This window comes from Dufourea novaeangliae, unplaced genomic scaffold, assembly GCF_001272555.1.
Source record: "Dufourea novaeangliae isolate 0120121106 unplaced genomic scaffold, ASM127255v1 scaffold90, whole genome shotgun sequence".
Taxonomy (NCBI): domain Eukaryota; kingdom Metazoa; phylum Arthropoda; class Insecta; order Hymenoptera; family Halictidae; genus Dufourea; species Dufourea novaeangliae.
In genome coordinates, this window is record NW_015373969.1 from 657,313 (window position 1) to 678,762 (window position 21,450).

At 39.5% G+C, this 21,450-nt stretch overlaps 2 protein-coding genes across 2 annotated transcripts in view; one reads left to right on the forward strand and one right to left on the reverse strand.

Moving 5' to 3' along the window:
* The first annotated feature begins 285 nt into the window (after positions 1-285).
* On the forward strand, positions 286-12,741 carry LOC107186790 (cilia- and flagella-associated protein 74-like). The gene is given in 23 exon segments (XM_015574728.1): positions 286-306; positions 636-717; positions 778-902; positions 961-1,052; positions 1,124-1,184; positions 1,262-1,459; positions 1,521-1,748; positions 1,805-1,924; positions 1,992-2,200; positions 2,313-2,443; positions 2,478-2,698; positions 2,787-2,910; positions 2,980-3,133; positions 3,577-3,710; positions 3,772-4,017; positions 4,088-4,351; positions 4,448-4,605; positions 4,684-4,936; positions 5,076-5,382; positions 5,446-5,578; positions 7,941-8,093; positions 11,497-11,796; positions 12,492-12,741. Coding segments are annotated over 23 exon segments (3,933 nt in total). The 3' UTR covers positions 12,711-12,741.
* Positions 12,742-14,299: 1,558 nt separating this feature from the next.
* LOC107186811 (pyroglutamylated RFamide peptide receptor-like) overlaps positions 14,300-21,450 on the reverse strand; it is a 43,592-nt gene continuing 36,441 nt past the window's right edge. The window contains exons 6-9 of the mRNA XM_015574750.1: positions 20,125-20,248; positions 18,751-18,911; positions 17,876-18,037; positions 14,300-14,598 (exon numbers count right to left, since the gene is read on the reverse strand). Of these exons, the coding sequence (XP_015430236.1) occupies positions 14,589-14,598; positions 17,876-18,037; positions 18,751-18,911; positions 20,125-20,248 (457 nt within the window). The 3' untranslated portion in view covers positions 14,300-14,588. The remainder of the gene's footprint in view (positions 14,599-17,875; positions 18,038-18,750; positions 18,912-20,124; positions 20,249-21,450) is intronic.

Genomic DNA, 21,450 nt, shown 5'->3' on the forward strand with positions numbered 1-21,450 from the left:
GTTCCACCTTGATTGAGCTATTTACTGTACGTTTACAGATGGAACATCGCTTCCAAACTGAAAAATTGGCAATTCGAGGATGAGACTAAAAATGTTGTATGATCTTCAAATTTGAATAATAGATTTCGAAATGTGAAAACGACAGAGAAGAAAACAGGTAAAACTTCGAAACTATCGAATAGTGTGTACCACAAGTCGAACGGGAACAAATTTGAATGAATAAAGTCTCATTTCTCTCCACTCATTTTTTTCGATGTCTTGACGGGAAGCTTTAGACGCTGAAAAATGTCGAACAGGAAGGAAAAGGTGAGACAAATTCTATTTTGTGAGTGGTATAAGCACGTTTCTAATCGGTTGGATTATGTACCTGAAGGATTTCAAGAACGTCTTCGACGATGAAACGGTGGATAGGTTCAATAGGGAAATGTAAAGGGTAAAATTTCTGATCTGTAAAATTTAGATAGGAAAATTGTGTTGATTTATTTTTTAATGCTTTAAGGATTTCTGACGTGGATACATCGTAAAAAGAAACAGAAGGAAAAGTTGGCAGAAGAAGAACGTAAAAGTGGAAAGGTTAGATACTTATTATTTGTATGAATAATTAGAATTTCAATTAATTGTATCTTTCTGTGTAGTCCGAAATTAAAGAAGAGCAAGAAAATGAGACGGAGAAACCGAAGGAGCTGCAAGTTACAGCACAATCCGTGGAACATACACGTAAACTATGTACATTACTTAATTGTTAATAAATTATTGAGGGATCTCGCTTGTATATAGGTTACAGACTTACAAAATTATCGAAAATGAAAGCGATTCGTTTGAAGAATAAAAAAGAGAGAAGGGAAGCATTTTCGCAGCGATTCAGGAGACAAAAGTTCTTCGATTCTTTGATTGAATTGAGGGTAAAATATGTCTGGGATTAAATAACGAGCTCTGATCATTAATTTGGAAATGTTTTAGACGAATTTCTTGCAAGGACAATGGGATCGAACTTGCCATTGGAGAGAAAGAAGACTTATACGCGAGAAAGTTCGCTTGAAACATGTTACGAGGTAGGTGCCTAACACATGGTTAATGATAAAATCCTTAGTAAAAGTTAATTACAATGGCTTTTTCTTTACAGGATAAGAATGAAGCACGAAATTCACGAAATTTTACCGCCTGATTCTATAGTCTTCGATAAAGTTAGTCTTTCCCTGCACTTCAGGTGTCTCTATGTATTGAAATCAAATTTTGTATGATCTAAAAATTTGAATCATAGATTTTGAAATGCGAACGGGAGAGGAGGAAACAGGTAAAACTTCGAAACCAGCGAATGATTGAAATTGTTCAGAAGATTGCTCGAGAGATGCAAACAAAGAAGAAGAAATGTTTAAGGAAAGTTGTGCTTGAAAGCATTATTGAAGAAAGTACCGTAGAATTCTCTATGGAAAGTTTTGAAGCAGAGTTAGAGAAAGAGGTACTAATAAATTATCCTCAATCTATTGTAGATAGTGACAATAATTCAAAGTGATTCCTAGGGGGGTAAGGAAGAACTTGCAAAATCAGACGAAACTAAAAAATTAGAAGAAAGTAGTCATGAAATAAAAAGAAACGAGGGAGAGGTCGAAGGAGAAGGAAGGATTTCTTTAGAAGACAATAAGAATATTCAGCAGTTCGCATTAAAAAACGAATCCATGTCATCGACTGCAGAATCTTTTCCAAAAGACGACTGTTTTTTCTCGAGTCCAAACACCGTCATTTTCGAAGTAAAAAAATTAATTAAAACAAAACCGGAAAAATAATCTGTAATCTGTTCTTGTAGGACTTCAAAGTCGGCAGAAAATACTCCAGAAGAGTGATGATCACCAATAAAACATCCAAGTGGGCGTACTTACGATTTAACAAAGTGTACACTGAAGTTTGGGAACCAAGAGTTATCGAGGTATTTTAATAATGACCACCTAAATTCTCATTTAAGGAAATATAGTACGATGAACTTCTTAAATCAGATCGACATCATGGAAGCTGCGAGAGTAAAACCAGGTATGCATGCGACGATCAGCGTGAGATTTTCACCGATCCACGACGAGAAAGTGACAGCTGAGATTTCTTTCCTCACACTGAATTCCAATAATACGAAAACTTTCCACGAATTCCGTATTCCCGTCGTCTGCACGCCCGAGAATCCTCAACCTATTCTGGATCCTGCAGAGATCAGGTAACAGAAACTAACGTTAAAGTTGTAGAAGGCTAATAGGAAGCTTCTTGTCTTGAATTTTGAGAAAATGACTCGGTATTAAAAAACTGAAAAGAAGCAATTATTTCTGAAGGTTCCCCACAAGCCCAATGTGGAGATTCAACGAGTCAAGGTACAACCAGAAAACTCTTACCGTCTCGAACGAAGGCCGAAAATCCTTTTCTATTCTTATCGGGGAACAAGTATCTGAAATCATTTGAGCAAGTCAATACTTGTGATAGTTAATAATTACATTCAGTGTCATCCGATTTACCTTTAGATGAAGATGAAAATTGGAAGTATAGTAATAGGGACAGTAACGAGAACTCTGTAGAAGAACCTCGAAAAATCTTCCAGATTGAAATTCCTTCGAAGTTCAAGTGCCTTCTAAAGATTACTTTTCGTCCACGATATATTGGATTACACCATGAAGTCATGAAGATTTGCTTCTTTTGTGATGATCGAATATTCGGCGAACAGGTCCTTTAAGAATGATGTTTCATGTATCGTACAAAGTATTAAGTATTATGAAATGTAAATTAAAGATGGATATTTGTCTCTTAAACAGGATATTCCAATCTGGGCGGAAGTAACAGGGTCCCAAATTCACCTAGATCCTCCATGCATCGATCTCGGTGTCGCGATGATGGATTCAGATGTCTGCCAACAAACTTTTAACATTATTAATACTGGTGTGTTTTGATATGTAGCTTGATAGTAATTTAGGATAATTAAAGAAGTGTGTTGAATGGTTGCTTTAGGGCGCTCCAGCGTGCAGATTTCTATGGGAACGCCAAAACGCTTGGGGAGTCAAGTAACGGTTTACCCCAGGTCGACGATCTTGCAACCTGAAGCATCTTCCACGATCAGCGTTAGACTGAAACCTGAATCCTCCATTCCACACCTGTCCAGACGGTAACAATGATTTCTTGTGATTTCGTATAAGAAATAGTAACAGCCGGTTGCCAATAAAAATTGCAATTCCCATTGACTTCTTTCGTTCCAATCCTCTTTCTCTTCTCGCGGCTTTTTTCTCCGTTACGCAAGCGGAAACAATTTGTACTTCAAATAAATACTGCCATCCAACTTGTTGCTTCCTTTTTTCGGCTCCCGCACGATTACGAGACACCTGAAACATTGTACATAGTTAGTGTTAGGTTAATAAATCAAATTTCTTCACTCCCTCGTGTTCCTTTTTCGCCTCTTCCTGCATTGAGCAACCCGAAACATACACAATTAATACAAAGTTGAGAAACGAGGCGCATGATTGATAAAAATTGTATAATACCAATGTCTACGACGTGTCCCCTGAAAATTATATCGAATAATTATATCAAATATTGAAATTATATTTTCAGCTATTACGATGCAACATCCAGCATCCTAGAGTTCCCTCTTCACGTGCAGATTTTAACTCAAAAAGAAGAGAAGCCACCTCCGTTGATTTTGAAGGTTCTGGCGAGTTTGACCACCTTTCGCGGTTTGGTCCTAGGTACGAAGGAGTGTCCAAGTGACAATGAACATAAGAATGTAATATGGAATTTGTTTTACAGAACCAGCGGACATCGATCTGGGTGTCGTCTACACGCACGAGTCAGTCTACACGGAATTAACGCTGACAAACGATTCACTGTTGATTCAAGAATACGCTTTCGTTTTTCTGCCACCGTTCATGGAGATACAGCCGAACCACGGTCTCGGGACTGTTTTACCAGGCGAGACTATCAAACTCCAGCTGATTTACTCAGCATGTCCGACGGACATCCCTGGAAATGAGATCGGGGCGAATGGGTTGGTCGGTGCGCCCAGGTTATTAAATTTTAATTAACTGTACGGTTTCGATTTAATCTTCCCTTTTCTTGGCTGAAGCGAGAGAAAAGTCAGCTACCAGATTTCAGATACAAGCGGTAACTCAGGCGGAGCTGGTTGCGCTTATGAAAGAGATTAAAATCAGCGAACTGAGAAATATCTATGATTTGGAGAAGGTAAATCTACGAAATCGAGGGCTTCCCCCATCTGTAGATTTTGAACCGTTCGAAGTAGTATTGAGTAAAGATGATGAAAATGACGAGGATTCTGGTAATACGAATCGTCGAACTGTTAGTGACGTCTCTGTGGATGAAAAAGATCCAGGTGAAGAGTTCTTTCAAAATTCAAATGCTGAGAAAAGAGATTGAATATTGTAGGGCCTGTAAATTGTACGAGGTAATTTTACATAATTTATTTTAGATGTTGAGCAGACTTTGGGCGTCTCAGTGAGAAGTTACGAGGATAGAAGAAGAGAAAAAAATGTGATCAATGTTCTGGTTCATATTGTGAACACGTTGTGCGAGATGAGCGAACAGATTCTTGAATTTCCAGGGACACCTTGCGGCTCTTTTTCCGTGGTAGGAATTTAAGTTATAAAAGGAGATACTTTAACATTTTAAAAGATATTATTTCCAATGAATAGTGTATTAATTCAGGTCGCCGTGCATCTGAGAGGCTACAACATGGCCTCCTATCCCCGTTGTACCTGCGGGATAGCGAAGAATCAAGAGAAACGATTCACGGCTCACTTCGAATTCAAGAGTTCCTCTGGTCGAGTGAAGATTGTGCCACAGTGTGGTACTTTGCGGAGCGAACAGTTCGTCAAGGTTTCCTTCATTTTCAAGCCGAGGTTACCCAGAAGTGAACCGATGATCGATGAACCAAAGGAGGCATCTAAGAAGGATGATAGTTTAAAGGGGAAAGGTGGATGAACAACATCCACTCTGGAAAACTTTCAATTTCCTCCTTTTCTTTTTTTTTTTTTTTTGAGGAAATTAAAATTATTGACTGAAAATTTGGCGTTACAAATGAATTCACTGTACTGCAGGGAAAAAGAAGAAAAAAAGAAAGACAGATGAAGACGAAGAGGAGACCGACGTTGATAAACCGTCAGAGGACGCCCCTCTGCTGGAAACCATCGATCCACGAGTCTCTACAATTTTTATAACCTGTTCGATCGATTTGGATTTTGACGACAGCACAAGAAGAAACGAACTGCTGTTTGTGAAGTTAATTTGCCCCGTCACGAGACCAGAAATCCTGATTCTGAACAAGAATCCTGTCATTGTATTTGGGCCGACGGCGATCGGTACATCTTCGAGGAGATTCTTGCTCGTCAAGAATATTTCCAACAAGTATGTACCAGAATTGAGCAATTAAAATTAAATGTGTCACGTAACTCTTATAATTTAAATCAGAAGCGTAAAAGTGGATCTGAGTCTGCTGGATCCATATGGACCGTTCTTCATTCCACCCGGAAAAACGATCGAGACTGGTTCGGTTCTGAATCTTCCAGTGACTTATCAACCTATTCACGCGAACGAAGAAGAAGTAAGCCATCTTCGAGTATCATTTAAATTTTCAAACTTTTTATCTAAACAGAAGTGGACAATATTCAAAACGTTTTTTATATTGAACATCAATTGAAGGTAAACTAAAAACTTCTGTAGGTAGGTACGAATATGAAGTTCGTTCGTGGTAGCTTGCTTTTGAAAACGCAGGTCCAACCGTGCCCTCTTATAAATTCTTTTTCTTTTATCTGGTACCTCGTCGGGCCTGGACGAATTTGAAACGGAGGACCTGGTCTGACGATATCGATATTGCTGTTGAACGGATAATTCTTCCTGTTCTTTGGTTTGCTGGGTGATTTCGGATTATAGTGACCGGGTCCTGGGTGTTTAGGATCCTTATACGACAATGCAAGATGCTGCAGCATCAGTTTCAACCCTGACGCCTTCGGAAACCTATCGAAAAAAGCATCGATTAAGTTAAATTTCATTGTATATTCCCATTAGATTCGATTATAAATATTCTAAATGACGAAGTTTCAGAGACACTCGACGCTCGTAAATTTAATGTGACCACCTCGGACAGGTGGTCCAACGTCCTTTAAAATAGTTCGACTTGTGCAACAGTCTGTCGAGCTCGCTTGGCAACGATGCAGGCCAGTCCCCGCTGTCTTCTAACTTCGAGGGCTTTTGATACCCTATCAGCGTTCTATCGTCCCTTGGTCCTTTCAAATAGTAATCAAACATTAAAAAAAAATCCATTAACGATTTGTATCGTGTTTTTAATTCTAGAAACCTGTGAACAGATCGTAGGGACCCCTTTTTCCAGTGACTTTCTTCAGGAACGCTTCGATAGATTTTGGATGCTTCACGTTGTATCTAATTAAAAAGTATGTTAACTTTATTGATGTTTTTCCATGTTTTGAATAACTTGAGAGACAGTGATTGTATACAAATTGCACGGCTGACTCCAGGGCTTCGAAATTGTGGAAGATCTAGGCCGTAGGCCGTCGTACTCGAAAGTGGGCAAACACGACGATCCTATACGTTCCTTTTCTTCCATATAATGATAGGGACCTGTCTTCGTATATCCTGAAGTTATTAACATGAATCTTGAATCATTCAGAAAACGTTTTTCTAACCAAAGACTTTGTTACATTTTTTTTTTGTATTTTGTCATTGGCAGGCTTTTATTGATTAAATTACTACTTAGAATTATTAAAGAAAATTCAATGCTTAACAATATTGTGGATTTATAGAATGTGTAGTCCTCGTAGGATAAATGTACCTGGTCCAGGGATAGTAGATATCATGTCAGATTTAAACAGAGGAACCGTTCCAAAACCAACATCCTTTCGTATTGTTTTACAAGTCTTTTTCAGTACATCATCAGGCCACTGTATCACTTCGTGTGTACCTGGACCAAGTCCCGTTCTCTTATGTTCCCTTTCCATCGCGTATTTCTCCAATAAGCGACCTCCCATTGTCGCCGAAAATTCAGCAGTCTCTAACTGCCTCGCCCAGCTAATTGTTTCGAAAGGATTTCTTAATCGAATGTAAAACTTGGTAATAGTAATTTTGGAGGAATTTCCTGGGAAATGTACTTTGGAGCTGTGGATCTTCTCAAATTCGGAAGATTGTACGATCCCACCGGAGGTGAATCGAATTTGCCTTCGTAAAACTTTGGATGCATCCCAATTTTTACATTGTGTTTTAATTCACTGTTGAACGGCGGTCGAGGCTTCCTTTCTCGAGGAACTAGACACTGACATCGCCATTTCTGACAGCAACGACAAATTTTGAAGGTTTTCGTGGTGGTCTCGCAGGGCATGGTGATCCTTCGATTCCTAAGATCCGGGAGGTTCCAAGAGTCTGAATATTAGATCATTGATATTTAATGAAAACTGATTTTTTAAAAGCTTCGATCTCTTAATTGTTCTACCGTGGGTTTAAATACTTTTTATAAGTTTTTGAAGAAACGAAAGAAAAATCGAATTTTGGAGTCTGATAAAAAGGTTATTTAAGCTTGGGTACAGATTTTCAAATTCTTGATGCAATTATACCTGAAATCGTTCGATACAAATCGATTAGTTATTCAATTCATATCACGTGGGTTGTGAACTTTATGAATTTTTGGCTTTGACGAAATAGAAGAAATACAATAAGTTAAACAATATTGACGTTGCTTTAAATTCTTTAAGAATTCCATCGAAGATTTAAGATTTTGTTTAACGATGGTGTTCTGAATTAGAATGGGTAAATGTGCATTTGCATGAATATCCACGATACAGAGCTCCGCTGAAGTTAATATATGTTTCAACGAATATTTGAGAACTTCTGAAGTGTAAGTTACTTTGTTAATGGAAAAAAGAATAATGTAATTCGTCTGTTCCGATTGGATCCAGGAGTTTTTCGAGGTATCCAGCTCGAGAACCAGGACAAGGTGGCGTGTGAAAGTCAGCGGGCGAGGAGTGGTGCCATCTTATGTCTTGAAACCTTATTTCAGAGTCGTTCGCTTCGAAGTTACCGATGACAGACCGATGGAAGCGAGAATAACCGTAAGTTTACCATATTCAGTGCAATTTTCTCCTAAAAATTAAACTACATAGTCTATGTTCTATTAAACAACAACCATACTCTAAAACATGTTGAACCAATCGAAAGACGAAATATCGACAGATGGTATTGCTCAGTCACTAGAGAAGGGACCTCCAAATGTTTTCTGACGATAAAACGATTCCCAGTTGACCGTCTCTACAAACATCAATAATTTTATATGTATGTAGTTCTCAAAAAAGTTGTTACGAATACAGTGACAGAAAATGACATTACATAGTTGTGATTCGAATAAATCCATGTTTTCTCTTTAATTTGGTATTAACAAAAGTGCAGAAATAGTAATAATTAAATTATAATTTAACTTTTAAAGTAAGGAGAGCAATTTCTAATCACCTGGCCTATATCATACATCTGTATCTCACTCTGAGCTGTCATATTTTACGTATACATTTCAAAATAGTTATTAATTATTTAGTAATTTTTCAGAAAAAAACTTTTATTATAATGAATTTATTATATGATATCTATATACTAAACAGATCAGGAACTGGGTGCGTGACGGTACGTAGCAATCGTTCCCTGAGTAAAAGAGAACCACCATTAAACGAATAAATTCCACGGTTTAGAATCTAGACTCTAGATACCTGCGTTTTTGATCGTTCCGAAGAATATATTGAGAACAGCTCGCGTGGAATATGAAAGGACACTGTACTCTTCGGCCTAAAAAAAAACTAACACGTTCCATCAGCGGTGCTATCATCCAGCCAGAAAGATATTGTTGGAAATCGAAAAGACGATCACCCCAGGGCAAAAGAGTTCCATGTATCGAACGGAAAATGGGGCGTGAAAGGGCGACAGATAACTTTATCTGCATCCCCTTCGGCGACGTTGAAGAGCCACACGCGAAACAGCGTGTTTCGCTCGAAGAATTTCAAACAGGATCGCCTACTCTGATACAAAGAGACAGATCGTACACCAAACAGGATTTTATATTTGACAACGATACCAGACGATTACTTGGTAAATCATCACAACAATTCGCGAAACTTTGGGAATCGATTCTATCGAGGATTTTTTAAAAATTTTCTTAGAAAAATACCAGGTCAGGAATGGTATTTTCCATGACCTGATTTGGTTACAACGCCTTACGGACTTGTATGTTTCTTTCCTTTTTTATTCAGGCAACAGTTCAGATTATTAGATTCTTTTAGAACATCGGTGTTATTTCGCGCAATGGAGGATTCAGCGAGAGCCACAAAAGCGAACGATTTTAATGAAAGTTAAATAATCGAGAATACTATGAGCCCAGTTTTCTCCACCAATCTTCCTGTGGCTCTTTAACTTCTGATTGCAGTTCTTTACCGTTCCTTTCGCATCCTCGTCAAGACTTGGTTAGTTTGGACCCGATAATTCTTCTTCACGGACAACCAATACCTCACAACAGCACGTACACGATTTTCCACTAAAGCATCTTAGGAGTCTGGAAAACTTACTCTAGGATCTGTAGGGGGGCTATAATACTTTCTCTATAACGAAACTACGATCCAATAGATCTACAATAACTCTTATTTAAGAAACTTTCACGTTGGACGTTTCGTATCGATATTTTCGGACACTAGAACCTGAAAATACCATTTATTTCACACACAAGGAACAATATACGAAAAGATATTTCTTGCATATCTGGACCCTCTTAAATTCTCTCTTTAATACTTATGAAACAGTCAGTGTATTATACGTGTAATCTCGTACGGAAAGATCTAGCAAAGACTTCGAACCGATAACACTGGGTGGGAGCCTCGAGTTCTAAATAAATACCGCTCATTAAGCCGGATCATCTGACAAATACACGAGCGCGAACCACAACTTAGCCCCAGCCCCCTAGACCACCGTCAATTAATAAGATTCCCCCGAGCCATATCGTTTCATTACACCCTATTTACCCCGGCGAATCATCCTGGTAATCGAGTACGGTCCAAGCTTAATCGTCCACGAGCCTTCGTCCCTGAAATCCTGGCTGTTACACGTTTCCTGTTATATTCAGCTTAGTTTCTATCGTCTCGTCTCTAAAACCCTCGCAAATACACTCTGCACAGAGCAGATCTGCTTCACCGAAAACGGCTTCCGGCCAATCGACGTCCACAAAGAGAGAAACGATTTCCTGTTGAAGCTTTTGTCGCTCGTGTCAAGCACTCGCGAAGTAGAACGATGTTAATATGTAGTACAAGATGGGTGGAAAAGACTCGGGAAATTGAATTGATTCTCGTGTTGATTACAAATTGAGCTGGTATTCTACTCTACTGAGACACTATTTCTACTTCAACGAATCGTGGAAGAATTTAAAGAGATCGATAAAATTGTCTGATGAAGGTCTGATGAGAAGTTTGTTTGATAAGTACATGGAAATTATTTTGACTCTTTAACGCACAGTGTGCCGTATACATCATATCTAGAAAATTACATTTGTGAATTTTAAAATTTTACAAATATGTTGACTTAATATTGATATTTTCGACTTTAAAATAACAAGATAGAACATATATTGCTGTTTCAGAATTTTGAAATGACGATTCAAGGGTCTGAGTGTTAAAGGGGTCAAATGAAGTGGAGTTGGTCGCGAATAAGACTAAGTAATCGTTTTTTGTTTTTGTAGAAAGGACGTGTTTCGTGTAACTTTCTTGGAAATCGTTAATGTCAACAAAATTGCCTCGTTAAATGTTACATATACATTTTTATATGTATTTTTTTTTGCCCTGTATTATCAAACATTCTTGCTTTGACAATTCTCTCTCGCGTACCACGCGCTTTTCATCGCATTTTCGTCTCCGGTTTCCGCGTGATTTTTCTTTACCCGACGCGTCAACGTGGCGTTGCGCTGCTTTTGAATTCTGTCACGGTACTTCGGTAATCCAATATCATTTACGAGATTCCGCAAGAAATTCTTTCGACAGCCTTCCTCTGGCAGGTTTTAGAAGAAAAATTCTCGAGTATCAGTTGAGTGGTTCATAATTAAAACAACCCCCTGTTCAGAAAAATCTAGCCAATTAATTAACTTAACAGCAAAGGAAGGTAATCCATTTCAAGAAGTTATTCTCTTGAAAAAAAGTATATCGCAACAACGACTGTGTTTGTTAGAAACTGACAAGTATTTACAGCAGCTTGATACGTTGCAGTTCGAATTAATTAACGTCAATAATTCCCTCAGTTTCATACACAATGCTGAATAAATGAACAACTCCGTGGTTCCGATTCACCTGAATCATTCACAACCGACATCGAGTAAATTTTCCATCGAATTACAGCTAAATCATTCACGAATCGACGTATCCCCGCATAAATTACCGTTGCCTACCTGTTTTTGACATTTTTTCCTCCCAAAACAAATGGGAAAATCTGTTTCAGATACAGAATACTGGAGACTGTCCGCTGACTTTTCGGCTTCGCTGGAAAGACGCGTTTCAGGGAAATATTCCGGAGCTTCCTGATGGATCTCCGGCGAGAAAGGAGAAGAAGAAGAAGGGAAAATCCGACGGGAAAAGCGGGGAAATATCGGCAAGGAAGGTGAAATTCGACCAAGTACTTCGACAACATGAGGAATCGGCGATATTCGGCGGAGGATTGGAAAGATGTTTGGATCGTGACTGTTTCTCATTTTGGAATCTCGACGAGAATATGCAGTTGCTGGTGTCTGAACGAAAGAAGGTACTTTGGTCTAAGAAAAATCTCAAGCATTCATAAAATTAAAAAGAATCTTTGTGGAAAGTAAAAGTCCTGCTCTTTCTACGATTTTTTGACAATCTAGATTGCAGTCGAAATCGGATAAAATATGTACAGTGTCTCCAATAATAAGTAGATTGTGGATGTACGTAACTTTAAAAATGTAATAAAATAAAGATTTTAGTTATTGCCAATGTAATGAAGCATCTAGTAAAAAATGTAAGATTCTGTTCCATTTTAATGTTCAAATATTCGTATCGCATTTGAAAATTTGCATAAATTTTTTCGCAGTCAAATATAAAGTAATGGAGATGATGAATATACGTTCAAAGACAAATGAGAAAATGTGGAATAAAATATTTTCGTATGAAATCTCGTATTCGAGGAAACGATGTTTGAATATTCTCATCGCTATTATTCGCCGTTTTGAATTGAAATGCACCAGTAGGATCATACGTGATTACTTTACTCGCTGATTACCGTTTCATAGTTACGAAAAATAATGTAACTCAGTTCCCTTCAAAGATACCTCGTTACGTCAAATAATTTCATTCCACATTTTCCACCTGTTCCTGCATACGTAATCATCACCTCTCTTTCTCCGTTCGAGTCACGGTCATTACGATGCATTCATCCAGCTTTTTTAACGGCATTTAACCCCTTGTTAACTTCATACGCAGATGGAATTCGGTGTACGTTTTCAACGGCCGAGCAACGAGGCAGCTGTCGCGAGCGGCAAGTCGGCGGGGAAATCGACGAAGGGAAAGAAGAAAAGAAAAGAATCGCCAAAAAGGAACGACATCGAGAAATTAAATTATTGTTACGTAGCCGTGCTGGAATTAACGCTGGGAAGTTCGTTGCTCGTGCAAGACTTCGTTGTAATATCCGTGTTGAAATAGAGATTCCGATATCAATTTTGTCCACGACGGATTTAATGAAACTCCTGGAATAAATTTCAAATTTCCCACAAGCTTGCTTTACGGGACATTAATTCCTTGTTTATTCGATCATGAAAACGACGTCGAGCCACCGACTTTTACCTTCAACCAAGAACAGCGCGACAAGGAACGAAATTATGGAGTAACGACGAAAAGAACGAAAAAGAATCGCGACTCGTCACTGCCAAACACGCGACTTATGGTGTTAACAATTTTTCGAGAATGATGTCTTTACGACGACTCGTCCACACACATATACGCACATCTTTCTGCATTGCGTGCAAATTATACGAAAAAACTCAACGAATCGACAATTAACGCGAGACGGAAACTCGTCGATCAGTCAAGTAATTGAGCCACCATGTTCGGAGGGGAATTTTTACAAAAGTTTTATCCTAGAATTCGGCCGCGTGAGCGTAATACACACCCGTCTTATAACTAAACGTTGACCAGAAACGCTGGAATATACTTCGAACGCGCTCTAACGTTCTAGTTTAATACACAAGAAGCACGATGAAAATTGGAAAAAATACACATAACGAGGCCGTAAAGAGTTTAGGCCCCATCGACAAGCTGTTCCTTACGTTCTTTAAAGGATTCTAATTTAATCAAGTCGTACACCGATAAGAAGTTTTACGCCATAAACCTTACGTATTTCGTCTTGTCAGTCGATTAGAGCGATTCGTTTCCCCCATTTTTGCGACGAAAATCACCATGGATCTTCGTTCGACAACACTAGTACACACTTAATTCGAATACACGATTATCGATCTAATTAGACGATCGTCTTCGTCCTTGAAGCGATCGTCTCGAATGATATGATTAAAAGAAAGTATCTTCGACACACTAAATCTTCGATTAACGCTCGAAACTTAGAATTGCTTTGGAGCAGTTATTGTAGAGGGTATATGATTTCTGCACTTCATGAACACTTCATGAGATGACACAATTCATGAAGTGCAGAAATCGTGTGCACCTCTACGATAATTGTGTCAATTCGTGAAGTGTAGAAATAGTGTACCTCTACAATAACTGCTCCAAATGAATTCATAAACTAGATTTGGGGCTGAGCCTCCAGTGTGGAAACCCCCAGTAGTGAGGATGAAGAAGTATTTAACGTAGAGACCTCCCCGAGCAGTTATCAAGACTTTACTGTACTTTACAATGCATACAGCGAGACTCGCTGTACACACGTAGCGTCTTCTCAACCGTTTCGCGAGGCTTTTACACTAGCAAGCACGACCTCCGAGAATCGTCTAATTAGTCCCTAAAAGCTTTACACGTACAAATAAATAAACGAATACGATGAATTACAGAGTCCTTATAGTTAATTACTATCGTTCTACTCTATCCATCGCGAGGAACGTCTCTTTAGGGATAGTTTACTCCGCAAGCTTCACGATGCCATGTGTTTCTCCGCGAGAAACAACGAATTAAAGAGGAACTTCGATCCATGAATCGCGTGTGTTTCGCGCCCCTACAACGAAAGTATTTTTAGACCTAGAAAATATTTTAGAAAAATTATTTCAAGCATCGTCCAGGTCTATTTGAAAAGGAAAGTTTTAAGAAAAGCGTTAACGCGTCTCTAGTTGTAGCTTCCGAATTAAGGAGCACAAGCTCGCGAGAAATTCGCCAATTCCTGGAAGCGATTTAAAACTTGGTCCGGTGTTCCCGAGTGCAGGCGATCATCCATCTAAGGGCCTGGGGGTGTAACATTTTCCCCAAGCTCGATTCTCCCGGTTCCCATGGCACCCCCTCGCCATTTTTCCGTCCCTTTTTTGTTTTCTCTTTTTACCTGCGAAAGAGCTGCCTCGACGTGGACCAGGCACCGCGAAAGAATCAAGTCCATCTGAAAGCAAACGCGGGTGGAAAGGGTGCTAATACATATAGAGAAAACAGGAAAAAGCCGGGTGGTGGTGGTGGTTCGTTGTTCGGTGAATATCAGATTTCTGATCCAGGACCACCGGACGTAAAGCCAGCGTTCCGTACCGGCAGCCATTGAATAAACGCTCACGCAATCTGTGTATCCTTCGTGAAACATTCCTTTGCCTCGAGAAAAATCGTCCGACTCTTTCGAGCGTGTTTTTTTTTTCATTATGGAAAAAAAAACATTGCAAGACAATCTTCGATAGAAGTCTGTATGTCATTTCGATTCTTGAGTTCGACAAGTTAAATGGAATTGCGGAAGTGTTCGAATGACGGAAAAATTACAGTCCACGGTTTTTTAATTAACATAACTCGGCTAATAGGGCTGTCAGACACGTCTATTCGTTCGTTTCAAATCGCGCACACTGGGTTACGTCCGATCGTGCGCTACTATAGAGAGGGGTGGTGGTGGTTAATTACACGGAAAAACACGGACAATAAAAATGGTATCCGTACGCCGTGGCGTGCACCTGAAAACAAACACAAGCTGGAACAAAAATTCGGAAAAAAATATTAAACGAAAGGAGACAGTGTAAGATAGAGAGAGACAGAAAGCGAGAGAGCAGTGCTTAATAGCATACTGGCATACCACACTTGTTACTGTTAAGAATATTCAACGAGTCAATGAATTCACCGTTCCCAAAGAATTTCACTCGCGAGAATACAAACTGAACTTTAAACTTTTGATGGAAGTGCTCCCATAAACTAGAAGTTCTGAGTTTTTGTCGACCTTTCGAAGTTTTAAGTATCAGGCGATTTTTATCACGCGACTATTATTTAACCCTTTGCACTTAGAATCACATAATTTTGTACCTTCAGAGGGGACAATCGAGTGCAAAGGGTTAAACTGAGAACCTCCTTTCATCTTTGAGGATGAAAAGAGTTGAAGAGTTGAAATTTTCTGAGCTTTTGAAAAGTTTCAGGGACGGTCAGAATTATGGGGTTACTGAAATTACAGTAGAACTACGTTTATATGAACCTGTCAGAGGAAAAATTGGTTCATAGGTATAACCAGGTCCAATTGCCAAAAGAAATATTTGCCAAAGTGATTAAGTCCACAAAAATTATCAAAAAAATGAATTTCAAATATACAAAGTTAAGCACCAATCTAATGCTTCGGCACAAAAATTTGAAAAAATTCAAAAAATGGAGTTAGTCACATGGGCCTCTGAACGACTCATATTATAATAAAAAGAGTCCGTTCATACAAACGGAGTTTACCTGTAAGTACTTGCCCGAGACGCCTTCATGCTTTTCAACGACTTCAGAAACCATTGTTTTTTTGCTCGATGGACGATAAACGTGAATTCATGAGTACGTTTTGTTGACTGAACTGTTTTTCATTCCGTTTACCTAGAGACAATCGTGCTTCGTTCCCTAGCTCGAGTGTGTGGGTGTGTGTGTGTCACGGGTGCATTTTACACGGGTATTCGGGTACTCGAGGACACACACAACGCTGTATTGCCAAGGTGTCACGGGTAGGCTACCGGATGGTTGTCGGTCGAGTTTCGATACTTCGACTCCCGGAAGGAGTTTCGTATCCACCTGTATCACGTACGGAACAGATTGGTATTCGGCTTTTTTCACAGTAATACACAGACACGTGACGAGGACAATCAACGATCAGGTTAACGAGCAACGAATAGTGCGCGTTTCTTTCGGTCTGGAAAAAGAAAAGAACCGTCACATGGTTCGACCGTGAACCGTAGACCTAGCTTCGTCGTTCGATAAAAGCAAGCGAGTAATTTGGTATTCTTTTGACATTCAAGGAGTATAACGAATTTGTGAATGATAGTGGTGGTTTAATCAACATGAGACGGTCGATGGTGTCTGGACCGCATTAGCAACTTCGTTCGAGCAATTATTTTGCTTCCTAAATAGAAAACGATTTTAAGAATATTATTTTACTTTGGTAAACTGAGAGATCCACGCTAATCCCTTGGTACTGCAATATCTAACCTCCTGTAATTTACTCTCTAAATAACCGTGAATGTAGAATTGTATCCAACTCGAATAAGAACGATTTACAACTCGATAAACCTTTGTTAACGGTAGGCGGAATTTCTTTCTAAATCCAATCCATTTCGAGTCTCTCATCTCCCAAATTCGTGAAACACATGTCGCAACACAGAGGGGTCAAAACGTAAAATCTTTTCACGGTTTCTGCACATGTCACCGTGGGTGTCGCCAAAGAATTTATGGCCGCGAACACGATTCCTATCCCGTGGGAATACAAAACGTGAGGTAAACTCGGAATATATATCACGCTCATAACTCTCCAAATACGGACCACCACGAGTCGAAGAGAGTTAACGTCGTGAAAGAGAAACGATACAAATGTCGTCCGATCGATCAACAGTCCAAACCTGTCGAATTTCGGTGATTAGCGAATAATCGACGGAAGCGTGGAATATCGAAGCGTTTCTAACACGATGGATCGTGGATAAAAAAATTACAAACAATTTGCAGCTGGATTAATCATGCTTCTTTAATAAGAAAAACGTTCTTCGAGTCGTAGATTGCACGACTAAACGCGGTAACGTCAAAAAATGCTCGGTGATGTATAGTAAATCCTCGATGAGTGTCCGAAGGCTTCTCGACTCTGAACATTAAATATTTCATAAACTAATGACCACATACGGCCACACGGCTGAAACAAATATTATTAGCTTCAGAATTCAAAGCACCATCATTGTGCTAAACCCCATTAAAAAGTCAGCGATACACGTGGGGACCTCTCCTTGTCAGCTGTTACGAATACTCATCGAGGATTTACTGTACTGCGTGCAAAGAACCGACACATCGCGCGCCCTCGAGTGTTGTGATATATATTTATCCTGTATACGATCTAAAATTCAAAACAGTGATCCTTCGGTTACACGCACCGTTTTCATATTATGTTAAACAGAGAGAGAGAGGGAGAGAGAGAGAGAGAGAGAGAGAGAGAGAGAGAGAGAGAGAGAGAGAGAACGCACCGTTTTCATATTATGTTAAACAGAGAGAGAGAGGGGGAGAGAGAGAGAGAGAGAGAGAGAGAGAGAGAGAGAGAGAGAGAGAGACGATGAATGGGCCAGATGTACAGGTAGAGAAAGAGAGCAAGAATAGAGAGAACGAGGACAAAAATAAAAAGAAGACATACAAAAATATGCGTGCATGCACGCGAGTTCGCGACAGATATATGTATACGTGTATATGTATACCTAACACTGGTGGTCCTGGTCTGACTGAGGCTGGGGTGCCTCTTCACGGGCGCTTTGTAGCCTCTTCGGGGACAGCAAAACCACCAACCGCCACAAGCTGCTGCCAGGAAGCTCTCCCTGAAGTGCTTCGACATAAATCCGTAAACGATCGGATTTATGCAGCTAGAACAGAACGGTTTCGAGGAGAATACCACCGGTTCGTGGCTGATCTGAGAAAATGGAGATTGACTACTTTCCGTGCAGCGTTCCATTCGAATAACTTTCGAGGGAATTAAAGAATTTTCTGATAATACTGAGATTACCCTTCTGGAGTGGTAATAGGTACACTTTCCTTTATACTTTCCGACAGATTGTTACGTAGATCTTGCATGAATAAGTAATAATAAACTAAGCCTGTCTTGGACGATCACGTAGCGATTTGATGGAAATTCACTAAATGCCTTACCATCTGCGCCACGATTTCCTTGGAAAATTACAACGATTCTGGAGGGAGGGGCAGACTATGCGGAATTATATGCTCATTACAATAATTACCATAGACTTCAGATTACAGTATACATGTTAAGCAGAATTCTTAATGCTTTCGAAACAATCGGTGAAAAAAGAATAAAGAAAAGTTAATTCTATAAAAATTCACCGATTTTTGCTAAAACTCCGCAGACTTCTAGGAGGCCTCGATAGACGAGTCCACCTGTGAGTTCCATTAAAACGATCCAATTGCAGAGATACATCAGTTTGCAATCAACAGATTACAACTACTTTCATAAGTGAAATGTGAAAAAGCCAACGGAATCTAATAAGCGTGGAAGACTATTCGTGTAATGCCACAGGAGAGAGCTTGAGCTTCTAGTAGATACTTTGGCGGGAATGTGTACCTGTTAAAATAAGCCATCAGTTGAAAGACGGTATTAAGGTGTTTATACGTTCCGACCTTTACCCGTGGCAGGAACTCGTACGCGGTTAGCGTGTTCTCCACGAGAATTGGACCCCAGCAAATGGCGAACAGCACCACCACGGCGACCAGCATCTTCACCACCTGTCACGCAACACAATTCCCTGGTGAATCTGCAAGATCTCTCCAGTCTGATTACAGAACACATATCAATGTTAGAACTACCAAAGCAGTCAAAATGACAGGTTCGCAAACATTTGTAAAAGTGATTGAAATGTTATAACAGTGAATTTTACGAAATTTTTCGCAACTTCTATACATATTAGATTCTATATAAGATAGTATTTCTTACCGACTCACCCTGTATAAATAAAGAAATTAATTAAATCATAAATTTGTATAATTTCCTATAACTGTCGTTTTTTTCGATTTAATAGAAAAGGTACACGTTAATTGTCGGTAGTTCTAGTTTTAACGGCGAGAAAGCCTCCTTGCTGTAACTCAATTTATTTGTGAACCTTTTATACTTATTTGAAATTAATCAATTATGATAACTTAAGCCGCGATTCTCTGAATCATTTCCGTCACGGAGAAATGAAAATGCAGTAGTAACTGGCGAGAGCCATGCTGGAGAAGGAAGAGAGGAATAAGTCTCTTTCATTAATTTTCCTCTCTCTCTCTCTCTCTCTCTCTCTCTCTCTCTCTCTCTCTCTTTCGTCCGAGTTTCAGGAGTTCGTCCTACATTCGACACTTTCCAGTCCACTTTTACAGAGTAGAAGATACTACACGGAGCCTGGGCTATTATTAGTACACGGTTGCCGAATAGTATTCCACGGAAATCAAACGAACGAGATGAATAACGACGCTATTAGGACTCGCGACAGAATCTTATTTACAGAAGGGGGGGGCGCCGCTGGAAATGCACGGAATAATAAGCATTCAAATGAAGGTGGCGGAGGATTTGTTTAGGCAAATGGCAAGACAGTATCTGGAGACTCTTTTTACCAATTCCAACGACGCGTTGGACTTTTCGAATTGTTCCTCGACTGCTCTGTTATAATAATTTCCACTCGATATCGCTAACGACACGCTAATTAATATTTCCCTTGCGCTCCAAGATTCGTTCCCACTCTTCTGTTTGCTTGGAGTGTTTGTTTGAAATTAATACAGTTACTGTGGAAAACGAACGTTGGACAGAGTATCCATCATGATAAAAAAGATACGAAAGGATACGGAAGAAAATTACATAAAAAATTTTCTGTTGTAATAAAGAAATATTAAAGTACACAGGAAGAAATTAGATCGAGGATTTCATTGGTAAATTGAAGATACAACTCACAATGAAAGCGTAACGAACCTGTTTCATCGTACGAGATTCCTCCTCGGTTTGCCCATCCTCTCGATAAGCTCGACGTCCGTTTCGCATGCTCGGCCTCTGAGTCATTGGTATCGACTCGGTGTCGGCATTATTCGGATTTAATCTGTAACATATCGAATGGTTCGATTAGTTCCGTGGAATTAGAAAATTCCTATCAACTACACCACACTGCGGACCACAAACGAAGATAAACCCTATATGTATACCAAAAACACAATTTTCTTGCATAAACTAATACGATAAATTATTATAATCAACGAACCCAAAATACAAAACTGATATACCTCGAAATTCCATTGGACGCTGTCGTATAAATTTTCCAACAGCGCAAAAGAAGCGTCCTCCCCTGTCATTAAACTGTTATCCAAGTTCGCTGGATCTGTACGTATTCCTTTTTTTCGCGGCAATAATGCAACCCCCTCGTAACTATGCACATGACGCGCGTATCTGGGATCGTTCCCTCCACCCTGAGATCGTCAGAGTTACACATACAACGGATTTAATGGCTGTCGGCTTTATCGCGCGGGAATAAGCGACGGAAATAAACGTAATTCCGTCGTCGAAGACAGCAAAGACGCGGGCGGTTGGAAGAAATTTTTTTTCGTTCAAACTTCCAACGGAAAATTGGACGGAAGCGATCGGAGGAGATTTTGTCTTTACGATCGCGACCGCTGATCCGTTTTCGTCGAAGTTTTTAACAAGCATAATAAACGAGACGATGGATTCCTGTAAAAGCTGGCGATCGGTAACGAGATAGCGAAGGATCGAAAGTTCCTCGGGTGGTTTGACGTCCATTTCCTTGGTACAACAAGATGCTACTTGGGAAAAGGAATGAAAATTGCATATACACTACTGTGCATAAGTGATTGGGTCCGGTACATTGTCGATATTAGAATGTTACGATTTTTCAATAAATAAAGAAACAATTTATTTCTTTACTTCTGAACAGTAGTGTATTTGAACGGAATATACCGCTGAAGATCAGGCCCTCGTAGAGAGACAATGGTTTAATATAATCCTTTTAAAACTGATTAATCTACTCGCGAAACATTTAAGAACAGGCACTTCGAGATTTTTTCCTCCGGATCGTATAATTCTCCCCATTTCTCCTTAGTAGTCTGCGAAGTTTCCTTAAATTTCACCTCTCGATGTCCCCTCGAGCTGTTCAAGAACGACTGCTTTAGGCATTGTAAACTTTTTTTTCGAACCTGTTCCACTCACAGTGACAATTTCGTTCGTTCCGTTTTAGGATAAAATTTACATTACACAGTTGAATTTAATACACCTCCGAGCAGTGTTTTCGGC